General features: G+C 39.7%; 1 protein-coding gene across 2 annotated transcripts in view; it reads left to right on the top strand.

Annotated features, from left to right (window-relative positions):
* The first annotated feature begins 258 nt into the window (after window positions 1–258).
* The window catches only part of tmem94 (transmembrane protein 94), a 46,107-nt gene continuing 27,101 nt past the window's right edge, over window positions 259–19,264 (top strand). For both annotated transcript variants that reach the window (XM_028475435.1, XM_028475436.1), the window contains exons 1-7: window positions 259–386; window positions 7,264–7,566; window positions 14,350–14,469; window positions 14,602–14,729; window positions 15,734–15,870; window positions 18,119–18,324; window positions 18,457–18,608. In XM_028475435.1, coding sequence (XP_028331236.1) covers window positions 7,543–7,566; window positions 14,350–14,469; window positions 14,602–14,729; window positions 15,734–15,870; window positions 18,119–18,324; window positions 18,457–18,608 — 767 coding nt within the window. In that variant the 5' untranslated portion in view covers window positions 259–386; window positions 7,264–7,542. The remainder of the gene's footprint in view (window positions 387–7,263; window positions 7,567–14,349; window positions 14,470–14,601; window positions 14,730–15,733; window positions 15,871–18,118; window positions 18,325–18,456; window positions 18,609–19,264) is intronic.

Here is a 19,264-nt window from a genome sequence, read left to right on the forward strand (position 1 = left end):
ATTCATGCAAACCTTGTCCAATGTTCCCCATTTTATGGAATATCATGCGGTCACTGACCCAAAAGTGAACCAGTGGAGAATCAATGGCACTGTGTAAAACCAGTAAGTCGTCTCTGCTCCAGTGTAAACACCTCACCTTGATCATAGTGTGTCACTGACGCTCTGCGGCTCTGACGTCCCTCACCCCGCCCTCTTTGCGTCATCGAATCAGAGAACAGTTTACACTCACGGCATCCAATCACAGCTCAGCTTTTCCGTCCCTGGGCAGAGCGTTCCCTAACATGGCTGCAATTGCACTGTGAGAGCGCGGAGAGTAGACGGCTTGTTTTGGACAGAAACGGGTTTGATTCCGTCTGATTTCTACAGTAGCACCGTGATAAACTGAGGTAAGTCCACAAAGATATATAATTCACATCGTAAGAAATCGGTTGTACAGAATGAAGCTCGAGTTAAGTGCACCAAACCAGAAGCTCCTTCTCTGTTAGCAAAGCATCTGTATTTGACACACACGGACACAGACGTCAGTAAAAGACAGCAGAAGGACAGACGTCTGTAGCACTGGTTCATCTAGTCAGTACTCACACACACACAGACACAGACAGTCTGTCTGTATCCCTACAAGACACTGTCTGTTCCACTGCTTAGTCTCTTTACTACTGCATGCTGTTTCAGTGACGTGCTGCGACCACTAGGTTTGGGTAGGCACGTTGCAAATCGAGACCACCAATGACAATTTCATATGATTCTGCTGGCAAGTGTTAATTCAATTCAACTTTATTTGTAAAAGCAATTTACAACAAAGTCATCTCAATGCGCTTATTAAAATGTAAAATTCATAATAAGAAAGAAAAAACCCAACAAGATCCACATGAATAAGTATTTAGCCATCTAACAAAGTCAACATCATAAAACACCATTAAAAAACATAAACAATAATTTAATATAGCCTCCATACTCTCCCAACAAGATATATGTCATGACACGGCAGCACATCCGTTGTTTATGTTGGAAACACGGAGAAAATGACACAACAACAACTCAGAACAGCCTCAGTGAGGAGCATCCACAAAGTCAATCTTTCCTTTTGTTCCATTCACTGTGAAAAGTATGAAACATTTTCTGACCTTACCTTTGCTGAAGCTCTGGTAACTCAGGTGTTGGTCTCCGTCTTTTCAAAGCTGTCATTTTTCCTCAAAAAAAAGCTGTCATCCTGCCTGTTGCGTTATCCCGCCCACTAGCTAGAGCGAGAGAGAACGTAGCAGCAGCGGTCACATGGGATCGATTCACTAATGCACTGTGAACTTACGTATAGCATTTAGCATAGCACGGTTATGTCCAAAGGCAGCGTAGAGAGCTGCCTTTGGACATAGATGGTTGTCATCTTGGGGAACTGACTGCGCATGCACAAACATATAAAAACACGCCATGGGAACAGAGGCTGAGCAGCAATGTGCTTTTGGGAGGGGGCGTGGCCACCTCCTGCTCTACAGCGTAGTGAGACGGCAGCCGTTCCAGGAAATAGCGCTGTTTAGTAATTTGGGCTATGAAATGCACAAAATACGGACACTTTCAAACTTATAGGTACTGTAGGCTATTGGAAATGGAAAAATAAATAATTTCTAATTATATTATAATCAAAATATCAATTCACCGTTGGGTGGGCACTGCCTACCCTGACGGTATGTCACTGCTGTTTAGTTTGTATGTGTTACTCCTCCACAGACTGTCTATAATAATAAAGTCTGTTTAAACACAACACCATCTACAGGTACTGGTCATATAATTAGAATATCATGAAAAAGTTTATTTATTTCAGTAATTCCATTCAAAAAGTGAAACTTGAATAATGTATACATTCATTTCGCACAGACTGACATATTTCAAGTATTATTTTTTTTATTATTGTTGATGATTATAATTGACAACTAATGAAAACCCCAAATTGAGCATCTCAGGAAATTAGAATATTGTGGAGAGGTTCAATATTAGCTAATTAACTCAAAACACCTGCAAAGGCCTTTAAATGGTCTCCAGTCTAGTTCTGTAGGCCACACAGTCATGGGGAAAACTGCTGACCTGACAGTTAGTGATGCATACCTGTCAAGTATTTCATTTTGGCTGGGAAACTCCCTTATTTTACCCCTCTTTCCCGCCATCCTAGCATATTTTTATTTTCCCGTAAATATCACATATTTTAATGTAATAATAATTAAAAGATGCCTTACTAAACTAAACACCGTCACTAGCCTCGTGAGAACTTCCACCTGAAATGGTCTGAGTGGCAGTTCTCACGAGATTAGTGCTGACAGCGGCAACAAACCCGGAAACAACTCAGAACAGAGATGATGAATGAAGACGTTCCGTTGAAAAAAAAACAAAGAACTGGTGTAAATACGTTGTAAAATGTGACAGAGAGTTTATCTTCATAAAGACCATCAGGATGTGACACAGTTACACGTTCTGTTAGATTAATAACTGAGATTTTAACGTTTACCACAGTGGAAGAACCACGTAAGTCATCATGAAAAATCAGCCAATCACAAGAGCCACAAATATACACTGCTTTAAAAAAAGTGTTAAATGATGTAAAGTCTGTAATAAATGTGTCTAATAAGTCATTAGTGAATACCAGAGAACCACATGAGTGATCATGAGAAATTATAATAAAATACTGTATATAATGAAAATAAAATGTTAATGTCTAACTTAAAGACAAGCAATGTTAAATTAACAGTAAATATACAACGTGTTGACTTGTATATAAACTGTAAGTAAATTAAATAAACACGTGCTTCATATACACATTTATGTTTTTATTTAGGCTGTTTTATAATTTAGGAAATAGGGCTGGGAGATATAGAAAACTATAATATTGCATATATCAATATATATATTTATTTATATGTATGTATATCTTATAGCTTATTATGTATCAAAATCCTATTTTTAGGAGTCGCTGCTTTTACTTCTCAGAACAACATGTAAAGCTCAGTTAGATGATTAATGAGTGTCACATATTGATCAGCTGTTTGTTAATAAATGTCACTGTGTAGGATTTTGCATCAGCAAATTTAACCCAGAATTGTCTTTCTGGTCAGACTTTATTTGATGAAGTTATCTAGATTATATCATATATCACCATTTTGAGAAAATATATTGAGATATGAGTTTTGGTCCATATCACCAGCCCTAGTAGGAATGTTTACAGCTTTTCAATGTTAATAAAGGTCAACCTACCAGATTCTAATCACATAATTATATTTAGTAAGTGGTTGACAAGTCGGTATTTTAGATTTCTTGTACACATCTTAAAATATAAGGGATGCTCAAGCTTGGTTGGGTGGGACGGCTTGTATTGGGCGGCAGAAAATTTCCCTTATTTTCAAATATTTACAGTGCTCCTTTTGAACTTGAACAACTTGATCCAAAACGAATTCAGACATAAAACAAATAATTATTCATCCATATTAACCAAAAGTACAGCTGCACTTATTGTTATGTATTTAAACAGTAAAGCGTAGGTGCGTGTACGTACGTGCATGTGAACGTGTGAAAGAGCAACGATCAGTACCAGTCCGTCTCTCGTGTCTGATTACCTGTTATGAGGACATAAACTGGTGACAAGGTGTGTGTTCTTGCGGAAGTTTGTTGTTTTCGGAAGAAAAGTCCGTACAAGATACAACTTTTGCCCGAGTGTGCAGAACCCGGAAGTGACTAGCGTAGCAACAGAGATGCTACAAACACAGCACAGAGGACAGCACAGCTGTGGGTGGAGGAGGTGGATTCTCCGCAGTTGATAGCAAACAGGTATATGGTGGAAGTAGCTTCACTTGGTGCTAGCATAAACACAAAATACAGGACCTGGAGGTGTTTATCGTTACGTATTTGCGACGTGAGAGGAACCGATAAGCGGAATTGACAAGCAAGCAAACAAACGATTTCTAGGAGTTGGATTACTGGGAACCGGTTGTACAGAATTTTAGGGCGTGCTTGTTTGCGATGCATTTCTGCTGTGTAAATATATGAAATTATTTGACAGTAGTTCACTTCATTAACCATTAAAATCTGTGTGCCCCTTGTTCTTTAGTTATTCCATTTTAAAACCAAATCAAAATAATAAATAAATAGTGTGGTTATTTTGTTTTACTGACTGGATGTTTTAGTTTTTAAAAATCTGCTCGTGCTGTAGTTTTGTTTCACGGTGTTACGATCTAATTAGTATCCAAATAAACTGGTGACTATCAACTGTGAGGCTGGTGTGAGATGTTAGAAGTTCTACGATTTGACACTTTTGCAAAAACAATTACAGCTTATTTGAGAGCAGTAAAAATGTTTATTTTGTACGTTATAAATACCGCTAACAGCAGCCGTCAACACACACGGAAGTCGATCACAAGAAACGAGGAGCACCAGTAGATTTGTTACACCACCTCTGGTTCCACATATGTGCATGTTTTACGGTGCATACATTTTTTGGTTTTGATTTATTTATATATTAATAACGTTTCAATTCACCAGTATTGTGACTTATGCGTTGCTTTTTTTTGTTGTTGTCATCCTAAAAACCTCTACGCAAACTCTTGTTTCCAACAAACTAGGAAACCTTTTCCTCCTCTTTTTTTTTTACTACTGAACCACACACAGCAGCAAATTTTAGCATCTGCTCCACTGTTACTGGCAGGTTGGAGCATCACCTGATTTGGCACCATGCCCAATCGAGATTGATTTTTCTTGGTAAAGTGTGAGTTGAGGTGAGAGTGGGACTCATCCTGTAGAGAAATGTGTGCCAACGGTGGATTTAAGTCAGTCTGGGAGTTGTGTTGTGCTTTATCTATAGCCATAAGGACATGACATCAGATGACTTTCTAAACCTTCCTGGATATTCTGGGTTTTTAGAACCTTTGGTATGCAACACCCAGGGTTCATCAGCTGCTCCAGGTTTGAGGCTTGGTTGATTCCAACGACTTTACTCCTAAATACAGCTTTTTAACAAAATATTTACAGTACATAACTGTATTTGAAATGCATTTGCATGAATAGATTTTGAGGCTAAATGATACTTATATTTTTGAGATTATTACATTGATTGGATAAAACAGACAGTGGAGATTTGAATCCACTCAAAACTAGTGTAAAACAGTATATTATAAACTGTATATTGTAAAATCCCCCACTCTCATTTTAGCAGGGGTCATGCCCCACCCATTCCCCTTCTCACAAGATTGACAAGCTAAGGAAAGGAAATTTGTGATTTCTGTTTTTTTTCTATGATCATTGAGAATCAGAGGCCCTTTACATGCTCCATCCATCCCTGTCCTGCTCAGTAAAGCATCCCACAGGAGAGCATTGGGAGCGGGTCTCCAGATGCCTTCAAGAAACAGAATATTTTTCCTCACAATTTGAGCCCATTTTTGCTTATTTTCTACCAAACTTGCCATATTTTAACCTATTTGCATCACTTTTTCTTGCCATTGTTTGGCAATTTTCCATTCAATTTCAATGCCTTTGTGCTCATTTTTTCCACTTTTAAGACATTTTCGGCACTTATAAACCCTTTCCATCCCTTTTTTACCTAATGTCACAGATGTTGATTTTTTTAAACATTTTTAATGCTTTGTTTTTCCAATTTAACCACTTTCACCATTTGTTAACCTAATTGTTCTTACCTTACATTACCCAAACTCCCACTCCCCCCATTTCTGCCACTTTTAAGCCAGTATTGACACTTTGAACCCTTTTTACCACTTTTTATGTCTGTTTTTGCCCACTCTAATTTGCAACTTTTAACCTATTTCTGTGGTTTTTCAAATCCCATTTCACCACATTTTCCAGCATTTTTGGTCACTTTTACCCCATTTTATTTTTGACTAAAACAAGGATTTACATCTTTAAGATGACTATATACTATGGAGCAAATAATAATACACTTCCATGATAACAGTGGATATTATTCAGATGAATAAATAAATGTGATTATCACAGTTTCATAGAACAATAGATCATCATTTTACTGACCTTATGGATGGACCCCAAAAATCTCTCCCCTTCATTCCCCCTTATAGATGGTCCTGTCTCCACATGACTGTTCTTCAATGTTCATATCTGTGTTCAACCACCTTCAGGTACAGTGGGGGTCTCCGCTCTCTGGGACCTTTATTTTCGGTGTTGTGGGCTGAAAAGTTTGAGAACCACATATCTAATGAATGTCTGAAGCCTTTATAGAACAGCTGTATTTATCCTGAGGCTGAGCTTAGATTGCAGGCAGACGGACACTTCACTTCTGATACAATACCTATGATGTAACCTTTGGTATTGGCTGTGGCTGATACCACTATCGATCAATATCAGCGCAAATCGTACACACTTTTATCACTTATTTTGTAGTGTGGAATGTTAGGAAAGGCTTGATCCACAGAGAACAATAGTCGGCAGCAAGGTATAGAAAAACTGATCCATTTATTATGAACCAAGGAGTTACAGACAAAAGAATATTCTACAGTTGAATAAAATAAATAAGAAATCAATTAGAAGACCCAGAAAAAAAAGCTCAATAAATCCAATAAAAGCCAATTATATATCAGAGTGCTTTCATCAGAGATTTCAGATACAGGCTGATATTTTTTTGCAAATATCAGAGGCACCCTTACAATATATACTAATGGGGTGAGTCTGGAAGCACTTGGTTGAACTGGGTTTTATTTTGGAGTAACAGAGTAAAGGGGGCTGAATCCTTTCAGGTTTTATTGAAAAAAAGACAAAAAAGTGAACATCAATTATCATAATCACTTTTTTAGTATGTGCTTTGTTGTGTTGGTTTGTCAGATTAAATCTGAATAAAAATAATGTGACATAAAATGGAATTGTTTAATGTCCAATACCTACCTTTGATATATTCTGTGCATGTGCAGTAGTTTGGTTGATTGTGTGTCATCTGTTCCCACTAATGAAACAATATTTCTATTCTATTTTTGTGTCATTTTCTAATTTTCTTTATTTTTAATGTGAATTTGCTGTCCTTGCAGTTTTTCAGAGTTGTTGTCATGGACTCACTCTGTGTGTCGGCCAATGGAAACTGCTGACACTGGAGTTCAGTGGGTTTTTGTGTCTGCTGTCAGGAGATTCTCAGGCCTTGGTCAGCTTTTCAAAAGGACTATTATTCTAAAACTGTCTGCTTTCATCGCAGCCCATGTGGTTAAGCTATCTGACCTATTTTAATGTGTCTGGGCTTCAGTTTAATAATGACCTGTGTTTTGTCATTAACAGAGCTGAAGATTATGGAGAGCATCTCTGTGCAGCGCTTCAGTAGCCATTAATGCTCCAGGAAAGCCTCTGGTGGCGGCGTCTGTCACGCTGGCAGAAAAGGCGAGTTGGGAGGTGTTGCCAGACCAAGTGTTGGGGCGGCACATCCTCTGTCTGCACCCAAGTTACCTCACCTTCAGCTCCTACACAAAGAGCGCTGAGCGGGCCCGGCAAGAAGTCCACGCTCTGCTGTGTGGCGTCAGCGGGTTCTGGAGCAGAGCATGTTGAGAGTTTTTGGTTGCCATGGAGCCGCAGGATAACAAGCGGGTGAGTCCAGTTTGCTGTGCACGTGCTCAGCCTTCTGAAGTGGAGGCTGTTTACTGAACACACACACGATGCCCTAGAGAATCACCGTATTACCAGGAGGGGCATGTAGTGATGCTACATTGTTCTTCTAATGATTTAAAACGGACACAGATTGTAAACGGAGACATAAAGCTGCTAGCGGTTATATTTTTTTTATTGGATAAAGACATTGGGTAATCCTCATCAATCAACAAGTTGAAGATCATTTGCATGAAAAAAGTTGCACACATTTCCTTGTGTGATGTGGAGTCCCATTCAATGTTGGCCTGGTTCTAATGTAAGAACTCCGTGTTTTCCATTTAAGCCTCAAAACAAACATGCAAACTACTTTCAAACACCAGAAATGAGTTTAGAAGTCACTTCGGCAGAGTTTTTGTGGTAAACACAAGAAATCACAGTAAGAATGAAGTAAAATCACTTCCATGCATCTGTGTACAGCAGTGGTTCTTAACCATTTCAGTCCTCAACCCCAAAAATAAAGGTACAAGAGACCGGGGACCCCCACTGTAGCTGAAGGTGGTTGAACACAGATATGAACATTGAACAACAGTCATGTGGAGACAGGACCATCTATAAGGGGGAATAAAGGGGAGAGATTTTTGGGGTCCATCCACAAAGTCAGCAAAATGATGGTCAATTGTGCTATGAATCTGTGATAACCACATATATTTATTTATTCATCTGAATAATATCTACTGTTATTCAGGAAGTTTATTATTATTTACGCCATAATACAGTATATAGTTATCTTAAAAATTTAAGTCCTTTTTTTAATCAGAAATACAATGGGTTAAAAGTGACCAAAAATGGTGAAAAAGGTGGTGAATTGAAATAAAGAAATAAATTTAAAAAAAGTGGCAGAAATGGGGTATGGGTAATATAATTTAAAAGTTGGAACAATTAGTTTATACTGGGAAAAATAAGCATGAAATAGGGTAAAAATAGGTTGAAAGTGACAATAATTGGTGACATTAGGTGGAAAGCATTTATCAGTGCCAACAATGTCTTGAAAGTGGAAAAAATATATAGAAAATGAAGTTAAATTTGATGGGGAAGTGGCAGAAATGGGAGTGATTTATCAAAAATTAGTTAAAAGGAGCAAAATAATGACAAGAAAATGGGATGAAAATAGGTTAAAATATGTTTGCTGTAGTTACAGAAAAAGGTAAAAAAAAATGGGCTCAAATTGTTCTAAAAGTATTCTTAGTTTTTTTTTTAAAGGCATCTGGCGACCCCCTCCCAGTGTCTCACGACCCCTGCCTTAGACAGTTTTTTCCCTTCATTCTCCAGACAAGGAGGATAGTGATTGGCTTGACTCCATTTTTACTATAGTTTGTTCCCAGTATTCCCAGTAACATCACCTCACTTCGCTACTTTCGGCCGGGTTCTGATGTAAGAACTCTGTGCTTTCCCTTTCGCCCCTGAATTACACATGCCACAACCTTCAAACATTAGAAATGTGTTGGGAAGTCACTTTGGATGAGTTTTTGGGGCAAGCATAAAAAAGAATGAAGTAAAAACGCTTCCATGCATCCATCTACAGGACTTCACATCCCAGAATTCAATGTGCAAAACTTTTCCTACAAGAGAAGTAGCAAATTCAACCTTTCACATCTTTTTTGAGCAAATTATCTTTTATTTATTGATCTATGAGACATACAGTGTGTCTTTATCGGATTGAAAAAGTATCGTCTCCAGCAGCTTTAAGGTGAACAGAGTACCTTATTCATCCACTGGTACAAACTGGTTTAACATTTGACTCCCACATTACTGTGAATTTACTTTTAAAGCTTTGAACTCTCACTTTATTTACCATTTATTTAGAATGAATATTTTGGGTTTTTTTTACACATTCATTCTTCAATGTGTCAGAGTGTCTGTTGACTCCCACACAAGCCCACCTGGTATTAGGAACAGAACCAGGTGCATTGGGGACAGAATGCCCCTTTACTACATTTAGCACTCACTCTCTTAGGACAGCTCTTTCTCTGTTGGTACGTTATAAATGTTTCTCTGACTTACTGTAACTATAATATGAAGGGTAGTTTAGATAAAGCTCACTATTGATCAGGGAAATTAAGACCTCAAGCCATCGATCACACGATTCTTGCATTTCCTCCAATGATGGAATGAGACCTTTTATTTTACTTCTCCACATCATATTTTCCTCTAACATTCAGAATTTTACAGGCATTTTGGATCCTTTAAATAAAGTTGTGACATGTCAGGTTATTCACGTGTTGGGCCAAAAGATCAAACCTCTCCAGTTAAACATAGACATGTAGGAAAATAATTTCACAACACGGCACGTGTAGGTCAAACCTGTGTAGGAATGCAAGCGTGTTTGTTGGTGTACGTGCTGCCTCAAGACTCACAGAAGACCACCAGACGTCAATCTCTGACTTTATGTCTTTGTGCTGTTTTGTTATGCAATCATTAACTGGACAGTGAGAAGCTTAGAGCTCCTTGTTTCTTAGGCACGTGTGGATCAGTTCTTGGACTACAGATGACCTCTTTGGACACTTGAAGCATTGACGTTGAATTGTGGATTAGTCTTGATTAAATGACCTGGAGACTTTTTTCATTATTGTCACATAAAAAGCCAAGATATCCACATTTAAGACAATGTACACATACAAGCTGGGTTCAGCTTTCAGACTCTTCATCCCACGCACCCAAGCTATAAATATCTTCCCATTTCCCACGGTAACAAAACCTCTGCAGAAATCTGTCAGACTCATATAATAAACACACAGACACAGGAAGGATAAGCAGCTCTAGGCTCTATAACGCTGACCCACTGGGGTGGCGACTGGGACTCTTAAACTGTGATGAGACGTCAGGAGCCAGAGTCACCAGCTGTCAGCAGCTCCAGATAATATGTGAAGCCTGCTCTGTACTGAGGTCCAGCGTCCGCTCACTGTTGCTCTGTCGCACAGAGCCCCCCACCCCATCAGGGAGGCGTCTGTGGTCACCACTTTGCGAAAATACACCCTACCCACCGGAGAGCCCTGGCTTAGTAGCCTGGGTTCCCAAAAAAGGGTGGAGGGCCATCATACAAGACGGAGTTATTATCAACATCCGCTGGAGGTGACGCTGTGGACACAGCCAGTGTGAGCGAGACCAGCGCTGATCTTTAACAGCCCGATCGGCACTACAGCAATCATAGATGCCATCATGCCCAAAAGCTTTAGGACCAACCGGAAACGCAGTTTGCGTGCCAATTGAAATTGAGCGAGGCAGCGGTGGAACGTGGCCACCCTGCCCTCCGACAGACGGGCTCGGCCGGTTAAAGAGCATATTTCCAGACCGAGGAAAGAAAACTGCTGTCTGAGTGTTAGCATCTTGAACTTGTACGTCTGCAGATACTTGTTCAACACTCACAGGTCTAAAATTGACGGAGTCTCTCCCCAGGCAGATGGGACTGAACGGTAACATAGTATTTTAGGTTTATTTTCCCAAACTCGCCTGTTTTCCAGAGTTTTAGCCTCTGAAAAGTCACTTTCTGAGCAACGGTAAACAAGCAAGCTGATTTGTGGCCTACTTATGCATATTCATGAGTGGGCGTGTCTAGAGACAGGACACTGACTTCCTCCTCCCCGCACGGTGACGTAGGGCTAGAGGACGGCCCGCCCTCTTCCCACCCACTTCTCATGCTGGCTCTGTCAACTCGAGACAGAGCGTGGGGTGGGGCGTTCACTGGTACATACATAGACTATAGAAAATATATACATCGCACTGCGCGAAGGACACTGAAATGCTCACGTTCGCTCTCGTGTCTGTTTATATGTCAATCATGGCAGAGAGCCTCCTGGAGGCGCGGCTTCTCCAGCTCAGTGCCGCGTCAAATTTGTCATCAAAGTGGGAACGCCTCATCAAATTGGAGTGAGGTGTTTGGGTTCACTCTGTAGTAAGAAAGGAGCAAATCACCCTCTAACTAATGATTGAGGGAATCAATGAAAAAATCACTTTGGGCATGTGTATGAAGCGCTAATAACACTTTATGATGTTTAAAGCACAGAAAAGTTGATTTAGCTTAGCATGGGCCCTTTAACGTTAACTGTCATTCCATATCATTTCACAAATGGGCCACACACTTTGTTTTTAAAAAAAAATCTGAAATTTTTTACCAATTGTTCTTTATTTATTCAATTTTCCAGTCTTGAGAAGTCATGGAATAATTTAACTGTTTCGGAAATATAGCCTATTTTATTTTAATGTTTAAAATCCAACCGTTGCTATTACTATGGGACGTTAAGCAAGTCCCTTAACACCTTGTGTTGTACATCACTTTGGATAATTGTGTCTGCTAATGAAAATTGTAATCTGGTCGCACTCAGTTGTTGTTTAATGTTATATTCAATAGCTGATTCATCATTATTTAAAAAATATTGCAAAATGGGTGTCAAAGGCAAATGCGCCATTGTAAAATGTTACATGATAGATAAGTGATGGACACAACTTCCCGTATTCCCTGTGCCACATTTTTTTCTACTAAGAATGGCACACTGTCAGACTTCTGTTACACAAGTACAATTGGTAAAAAATTCCGAATTGTTTGAGACCCAAGTGTGTGGGATGTCCTGAAAGTCTGTTGAAATGACATGGAATGACCCAACTTTTAAATCAATACTGTCAGAAGTGTTTAATTTTACAAATATTTGACATGACAGAGCTGGGCGGTATGACCAAAAATTTATGTCACGGTACATGACAGTATTTTTTTTCATGCATAATCAGGTGTTCACAGCATTTTCTACTGGTTGAAAATCAGAATCAGAAAGGTTTATTTCTCTGAGTACAGTTTAAAAAAAAAAACAGCACATGGAATTTGACTTGGTAGTCAGTGTGCAAACTAAAAACAAAAACACAAGCCAGCAGCAATAATAATAACAGTGATAAATATAAGTGATAGAGGATAAAGAAAACTAAAGATAAGAGAGGAATTACTGCAGTAGATTGACTTAAGATGGTCTATTTTACTGTCATGATGAGTGAATAGTAGTAATACAAGTTTGCAACAGCAGCCCAATGGCTCTTTTCTGTGCTAGCTTAGCTTTAGCATTAGCTTTAGCATTAGCTTTAGCATTAGCATTAGCTTTAGCATTAGCTTTAGCATTAGCTTTAGCATTAGCTTTAGCATTAGCTTTAGCTTGATTTCTAGCTTTAAATGCTGCATACTCATTGTTGTATGCAGCTTCACCAGGACTTATTTTCTCATTATAGGAGTTACAAAATGTGATCCTTTTTTTCCATTTTTTGTATTACTGCCAACATGCTAAGCTAACCGTGCGTCTGTGTCCTTGAGTGTTGTTCTCCTGTTGCAGAGTCATGCACACGCAGGCATGTGCTCACATGCAGCTTCAGAGCTTTCAATTCTGTCTTTCTTATCTGGGCCCACCGGCGGGCGCCTGCCGGCTGCCCGTTTGGCACCTGCCGGCTGCCCGTTTGGCGCGGCTCTGGCCGTCTCCTGGGCATGGGCCTTGGCTCCTCTGCTGGGGTCTCGGGCGGGGGGCTCTCTGGGCCCTCCCATCAGGGGATTGAGGGTGTGGGTCGGTGGCGGGATGCGCTGGGTACTCTGCTCCTTGGGGCTTTCTCGGATGTGTATGTGGCAGGCGATGGCTGCTTCTCGGCCTGGGATCTCGGGAGCATCTGGCGGGTTGCTTGGCCGTGGGGGGGTGGCCTGGGGCTCCTTGGCCCCCACCCTTTCTACTGGCCTGGCTGCATCTGCAGGCCCAGGGCGGCGCCTGGGCCCGGTTTGCAGTAGCGGTTTTTGCGCATACACTGGTCTACAATGCACTGGCATGCCTTGGGATGTGGGATAAAACTCGTACTGGGCTTAACTTTAGACACGTTAATCCCAAATACCTGCTTTAGGTATTACCACTCACTCCTTCCTTCTGTCCACAGCCTCCACCATTATAGCTAAGCTTCACACTTGTCACCAGACTGGCTTGATTACACAACATAATAAGCACAATATGTTCTACTACAAATTCACATCTCACTCTCACTTTAAAATAGTCAATTCTTCCCACCCTATTTCCTGCCTTGAGTTTCTCCTCCCTGCTCCCTTCCCCCTCCCCCACCACCCCCTCACCTAGGTGTAACACTGCTCTCCCTTCTCATATCTTCCCTATAATAAAATGTTTCTTACCCTTCTTTAGAGAGGGCTGGTGATGGTCACAATTAAGCAATAAAATAAATTAATTAAATTCATTGCAATAACAAAACATGCATTGCTGACTCATAATGATTGCACTTCTTGTAGTGTTGACCTTTGACTGACAGCATGTGCAGACAAGTGGAAAAAAAAAAATTGTCTGTCTTATCCATTTACACGTATGATTTACACAGCAACTAACACCAGAGCGCTACTGTTTACCTTCCTATTTAGAAGTGCAACATGAAAAGGGTCCGGTCTGAAACACGGCGCAGCGTAGCATTCTGAAAGTTGTGTAATCAAATACACCGGTACGGCAGTATATTAAAAATTCATATCATAACAAAAATATGTACTGTACCTTTATTTGGTGTAAAATTGTATACTGCCCAGCCCTAACATGACTGCATGCATTCTCTGTTTGTTTGAGTTGAGCAGTGTCAAATTGAGCCCAAAATGTGTGAAAGAAAAACAAAAAAGTTTCTCTCAAATCCCGAGGACTTGGTGCTCTAAGGTGTTGTGTTGCCTGCCTTGTATGTAAGATCTTCAGAGCATGACGGTGATTGTTGTGATTGTTGCAGAAGGAGGATGCTGGGACTCTGGGCCTATCAACAGGCCAGGCTCTAGTGAAGCTCCGAGACCAACTCAACGCTCTGCTGGAGCAACACCAAAGAGTCGCGCACAGACGAACCTCAGTGCAGGTGAAGAGCCATACTGTCCATGCTGGATCGACACTTACAGTATATGAGAAGCTTGAGCCCAATCTTTTGAATTAACTCACCTGTGAATGTGCTTTAAAAACTGTAGTTAATACTGTTTATTTATTTTGATAGGAACAGTTGATGAACAGCTTCCTGTACCATGGCAATCGTCACTCTTGCCTCCATTGGCCAGGAGCTGCCCTCACACTGCTGGTGGTGCTGGGACTCTTCTGTTGCCATGGCAGCCAGCCAAAGGGAAGGTAGATACCTGTTTACTATCGCATTTATTTATTTATCTGAATAATCCACTGTTATCATGTAAGTTTCCCCATAGTACATAGTCATCTTAAAGGTGTAAATCCTTGTTTTCATCATAAATAAAATGGTTTAAAGTGACCAAAGATGGTGGAAATAGTGGTGAAATGGGATTTTAAAAACCACAGAAATTGGTGAGAAGTTGCAAATTAGGGTGGCCAAAAACAGATGCGTACACATCTATAGATTATACATACCAAAGTTCAGCCTAATCCGTTCACGAATACCAGAGGAGTAGCGATTTTAACTCGTGTACACAACAACAAGAAGAACAAGAACAACAACAAAGTGACTGGCATTTTGAGTTCAGTAGCCCAGCCTAAAAAGTAGGAACAATTAGTTTAAACTAGCAAATAATGGGCGTGACAAATTGTGAATGTGGTTAAATTGGCAAAAATAAGCATGAAATATGGTGAAAAGAGGTTAAAAGTGACAATAATGGGTCAATATATGTGACATTAGGTGGGAAAGTGGTGGAAAGGCTTGAAGTACCAAATATGTCTTGAAAGTCGTATGTGTAGAAAATGCATTAATGTGTTGGAGAAGTGTCAGAAATGGGAGTAATGTAGCAAAAATACACTAAAAGGAGCAAAAATATGGCAAAAAAAGTGATGAAAATAGGTTATAAAATGGTGTAGTTTGGTGTAGTTGCAGAGAAAGGGTAAAAATAAGCAAAAATAGGCTCAATTTGTTTAAAAAAGATTATTGGTTTTTTGAAAGCATCTGGCGACCCCACTAGTGTTTTACGACCCCAAATATGCAGTAGCTATCCTCAATTAGGGTTCTGCAGAGAAACTTGGACGTGGGGGAATAAACGGCGAGTTGCCCAATAATTGCATGGGAAACTTGAGGGGCTTTTAATTTTGATATCCAGCAATACAAGAACTTCAGTGTGTAGTTGTGAGTGTGTAATTGTCTTTTCATCACTTTTCTTTTTCCTGTGTTGAAGTTCTGGCATCGAGCTGCTCAACGCCTTCTCTCTTCTCCTGCTCTTCCTGTTGAACCTGCTTCTCGTGGGACGTCAGGAGAGATTGAAGAGGAGTGAGATGGTGCGGCGCCTTAAAGGCATCATCACACAGCTCAGCGGTGAGTCAGCTTCTTCTGCGTTGCTATCCTGTTACAGCACTGCAGTGTTGGCAGCGGCAACGTTGAAAAGCAAATTCTGAACTGTTTTTCACTGAAGTCCTTTACCTTTGGATCACAAACATGCAATTTGAAGTCGAGCTTTGTCAGCTCTGTCTTGTATCAGGCCACGTTTTTGGTATTGTGGAGTTTGAAATGTCATTTGTTCATGTTGGGGACATCTGGGGGACAGCTTCAGTGCCACTCATTAGAGTGCTTGTTATTTTTCTTCCACAACTCCTTTGTCGTGTTGCTCCTCCTAGGCTATGAATGCGACACTAATGACACGTATGTCATCTCATAGGGGCAATGTCAAGGATGTGCAGTCGACCTTTTTTGGAGCCAAAATGTCAAGGTCGCGACAAGTGTCAAAAAGCAAAATCTTCCATATCTCTACAAATATTTATCGTACAAGTTTGACATTTATGAAAAGCTCATCTCAAGTGGAGTATTTTATTTCATTGGACCAAAGCTGTACAACCTACCTTTAAAAAGATCGGTAGGGGTCAAAGTTCATGACGTCACAAAAAAAAAAAAATTTCCCAATAACTTGGCCACAAAATGAGATAGAGTGCTCAACAGTGAACAACATTGTATGACCTTGACCTTTGTGCAAGGTCATATTTAAGGTCAAGGTCAGTCTTCTGTTTTTTCTGCATTACTTTCAATTTATTTAGTAAAAAGAACAACATAAAGGGACATTACTCAACAACAAAATACACACAATAAGATGTTTTTCACATGAACAATTCTATTTGCCAAATACGTATTCGCCTTGCATATACAGGTTTGCCTAGTTTCCATTGTGTTATCAATATTTGAGCTGTTTGACGACCTACAGCCTGTATCATGTGTGACACAAGCTTTGTTTCCATTACAGATTTTTGCAAAATAAAAGTGATATTTCGAAATTTACACAAAGTATAATTGCGCTTAGAATGTGTTTCCATTGAATGCTGTTTCAATGGAAACACTTAACTCCTGTGAAATTTCGCTGCAGAAAGACGGACGCTCAGAACCTCCTTATAACACTCCGTACTCCTATAACGCGCTCTCCTCTTCAGTCTACATGTACCTCATAATGCTGAAAACAATCATTATTGGGTCATTCCATGTCATTTCAACACATTTTCAGGACATCACACACACTTCAGTCTAAAAAAATTCTTGAAAATTTTACAAATAGTTTCATGATTATTGAATAGGCATTTTTAATTTGATCATATTTAGTGAGGGGGGTATGTGTAGTTTATTTTTATTTTATTTTCTGCTTCCAATATCTCGAGAACTACATCACATAGGAAACTGAAATTTGGTATCTTAATACACTTCCACTTTTGGGGTGTTTTTCCTTCAAAATACCGGTACTACCATTTGTAGAAGCTATACCTCACAAAGTATGAAGTAGAAAAAACACCCCCAAAAAAAGATAAAATGTAGAACATGATAAATTTGTTCATAAAGAATATTACGTAAATGTTTTTCTGATGCAGTGGTTTTTATATTTTTTAACGTTATTAGTGATATATAAACAATAAATTATTATAATGACCCAAAGTGGGGGTCCAAAATAAAAATGAAGAGGTCGCATAAAGAAAACTTGTTTTATATCCCAAGAAATATTAACCTTCATACTATGATGAGATTATCATGCAGTTCAGTATTTTTCAAACCAATGCATATATGTGACTCATCATTAGTGATGTGAACAGTCTATGTTCATAGCTCTAAGCTGATTTAATTACAGGGAGCTGAGACATATGCTAAGTAATTTACTGAAGACCCAAATGTGTTCCAGACCCAAACACACAGTGACTTTTTGACTATTTAGAGGAGCTGACATGTCCACCAGATAGGATGTATAGCAGATATTTTCTATATTCTGAGAGAGTAGGTGGAGCTGTTTTTCATTTTCTTATGTGATGTAGTTCCTGAGATATTGGAAGCTGAAAATGGAAGAACAATAAGGATGAGCAAAATTCGACATATACCCCCCCTCACTAAATTGGTCATATCTCAAAAACTATTCATAGGTTCACACTAAAAACGTAGTGTGGATATTGAATTATCACTGTATAATTGGAAAAAAATGACTTTATACGTAAGTTTGTTATTCACTAACATTTATCAGGTCCTTGAAAAGCCCACAGCCCCGTTGCTGGAAATTGCAGCCTGGTTTATCAGTGATCAATATTAATGTTCCCTCTCCTAGACTATCTGTCAGGGTGTGTGGGTGAGGTTCGATGGCCTTCCTCGTTTTATCCTGACCTCTACACGCCTTCGTCTCCGTCGTGGTCTTTTCACTGGACCTATCGGGACTCTCAACTAGTCAACTTGCCTGTCAGCCTGCTGGTGGAAGGAGATGTCATTGCTCTGAGACCTGGCCAGGAAGCGTTTGTGTCTCTCAGAGGGATTAAAGTAAGTTTGTGTCCTAGGTTTCACAGTCACATGGTCTTTGGTTTAATTACGTGTACCAAAAAGGGGTGTGTCTTCAAGCTGCCAACTTTCTACGCTGAAACGAAACTGTACGACTTTGTTTTTCCCTCTCAGGAAGATGAGCACATTGTGTTGGAACCAGGAGATTTATTCCCTCCATTTTCTCCTCCTCCTTCTCCCCGAGCCAATGAGAAGAGAGGACCCCAGAGCCCCCAGCAGCACCGACTCTTCAGAGTGGTTCGGACCCCGGTCCTGGACACTGTCAGGTAAATATATGAAAGGGACTAGAATTAGTAGGCCTGGGACGATAATCAATCAATCAATAAATCTGACAAATGTACTTGCATTATTAGGATACATCATCGTTACAATATAGCAGTGGTTCATTTTCAGCCCCCGACCCCCAAAATTAAGGTTCCAGAGAGCGGGGACCCCCACTGTAGCTGAAGGTGGTTGAACACAGACATGAACATTGAAGAACAGTCATGTGGAGACAGGACCATCTATAAGGGGGAATAAAGGGGAGAGATTTTTGGGGTCCATCCATAAAGTCAGTAAAATGATGGTCCATTATTCTGTGATAACCACATTTATTTATTCATCATGTGCATCTTGTTTGGTTTTTTCTTTCTTATCGTGAATTTTATATTTTGATAGCACTTTGAGATGACTTTGTTGTAATTTGTGCTATATAAATAAAGTTGAATTGAATAATATACACTGTTATCCAGGATATTTAGTATTATTTCCTCCATAGTACGTAGTGATTTTAAAGATTTAAGTCCTTGATTTATTCAGAAATAAAATGGGTTAGTGACCAAAAATGGTGGTAAAGGTGAATTAGAATGTTAAGAAACACAGAAATTAGTTCAAAGTTGCAAATTAGAATGGGCAAAAACGCGGAAAAAAGTGGTAAAAAAGA

Source organism: Gouania willdenowi, chromosome 19 (assembly GCF_900634775.1).
Source record: "Gouania willdenowi chromosome 19, fGouWil2.1, whole genome shotgun sequence".
In the NCBI taxonomy this organism is placed as follows: Eukaryota; Metazoa; Chordata; class Actinopteri; order Blenniiformes; family Gobiesocidae; genus Gouania; species Gouania willdenowi.